At 38.3% G+C, this 1,029-nt stretch overlaps 1 protein-coding gene across 1 annotated transcript in view; it reads left to right on the top strand.

Annotated features, from left to right (window-relative positions):
* Positions 1 to 721, top strand: part of LOC107564682 (zinc finger matrin-type protein 4) — a 71,993-nt gene extending 71,272 nt beyond the window's left edge. Inside the window, exon 6 of the mRNA XM_016249816.1 lies at positions 621 to 721. Within this exon, the coding sequence (XP_016105302.1) occupies positions 621 to 721 (101 nt within the window). The remainder of the gene's footprint in view (positions 1 to 620) is intronic.
* Positions 722 to 1,029: the final 308 nt, after the last annotated feature.

Raw genomic sequence — 1,029 nt, 5'->3', positions numbered from 1 at the left:
CCAATCAAAAGGCCATCACACTCTTAAAAATAAAGGTGCTTCACGGTGCCATAGAAGAACCTTTTTGTCTAAATGGTTCCAGAAAGAACCTTTAACATCTGAAGAACCTTTCTGTTTCACAAAAGGTTCTTTGTGGTGAAAGAAGGTTCTTCAGATTATAAAAAGCTAGGAAAGAGATGGATCTTTAAAGAACCTTTGACTGAATGGTTCTTTGTGGAACCAAAAATGGTTCTTCTATGGCATCGCTTGAAGAACCTTTTGAAGCACCTTTATTTTTAAGAGTGCAGGACAAAAGCAAGCTACAGTATAATTGCTAATACTTCTGATTCCATGAAGACTGCAGAAAGAGGTGCCATATTAGGAGCTGGTACATTTTCATCTGACACACAGAGAATGAAGTCTTCAAACAAAACCCTCGTCATGTCGAGAGAAGCAAAACAACAGGGATTAAATATAGATTTCTCTGCTTTTTGTCAGCCAAGGCAATCTCAAAAACAAAAAGCAATCAATAATGCTCAAAAGAAAAACGAAAAATGGGACAAAACAATTTTAAGAGCGTTTCAGTAGGGACTTGTTTCCATTCTGCTTTCAAGTCTGAATTTTTTTGCTTTGTGTTGCAGGCCTGCGCCGGAGTTACTCGTGCAGTGTTTGCAAGGTGGTGCTGAATTCCATCGAGCAGTATCACGCACATCTCCAGGGCTCCAAACACCAAAACAAGTGAGTGAGAATTTTCTGTCCTGAATGATATTCCCTTCCTTCAAATCTTTCCAAGAGACTGCTCTCTTGATAGGCAAAGACACTTAATGGAGTTATCATTATTGTTGCATTTAAGTACAGAACCAGCTTTATCGCAGATGTTTCTCTTAAAATTCCATAGGAAAAAATAAAGGCAAGTGAGACCAGAAAAAAAAGAGATAACATTTAATTTCTTTCTTTTCCACACATCTGTGTCGACAAATCGGACTGCAGTTTGTGACATTGTCTTATGAAGCTCTAAATGAGACGCATGTGAGATTACTGGGGTCGTTT

The sequence above is a fragment of the Sinocyclocheilus grahami genome, unplaced genomic scaffold (assembly GCF_001515645.1).
Source record: "Sinocyclocheilus grahami isolate Dianchi unplaced genomic scaffold, SAMN03320097.WGS_v1.1 scaffold955.1, whole genome shotgun sequence".
NCBI classification, from domain to species: domain Eukaryota; kingdom Metazoa; phylum Chordata; class Actinopteri; order Cypriniformes; family Cyprinidae; genus Sinocyclocheilus; species Sinocyclocheilus grahami.
This window is presented reverse-complemented; position numbering and strand designations above follow the sequence as displayed.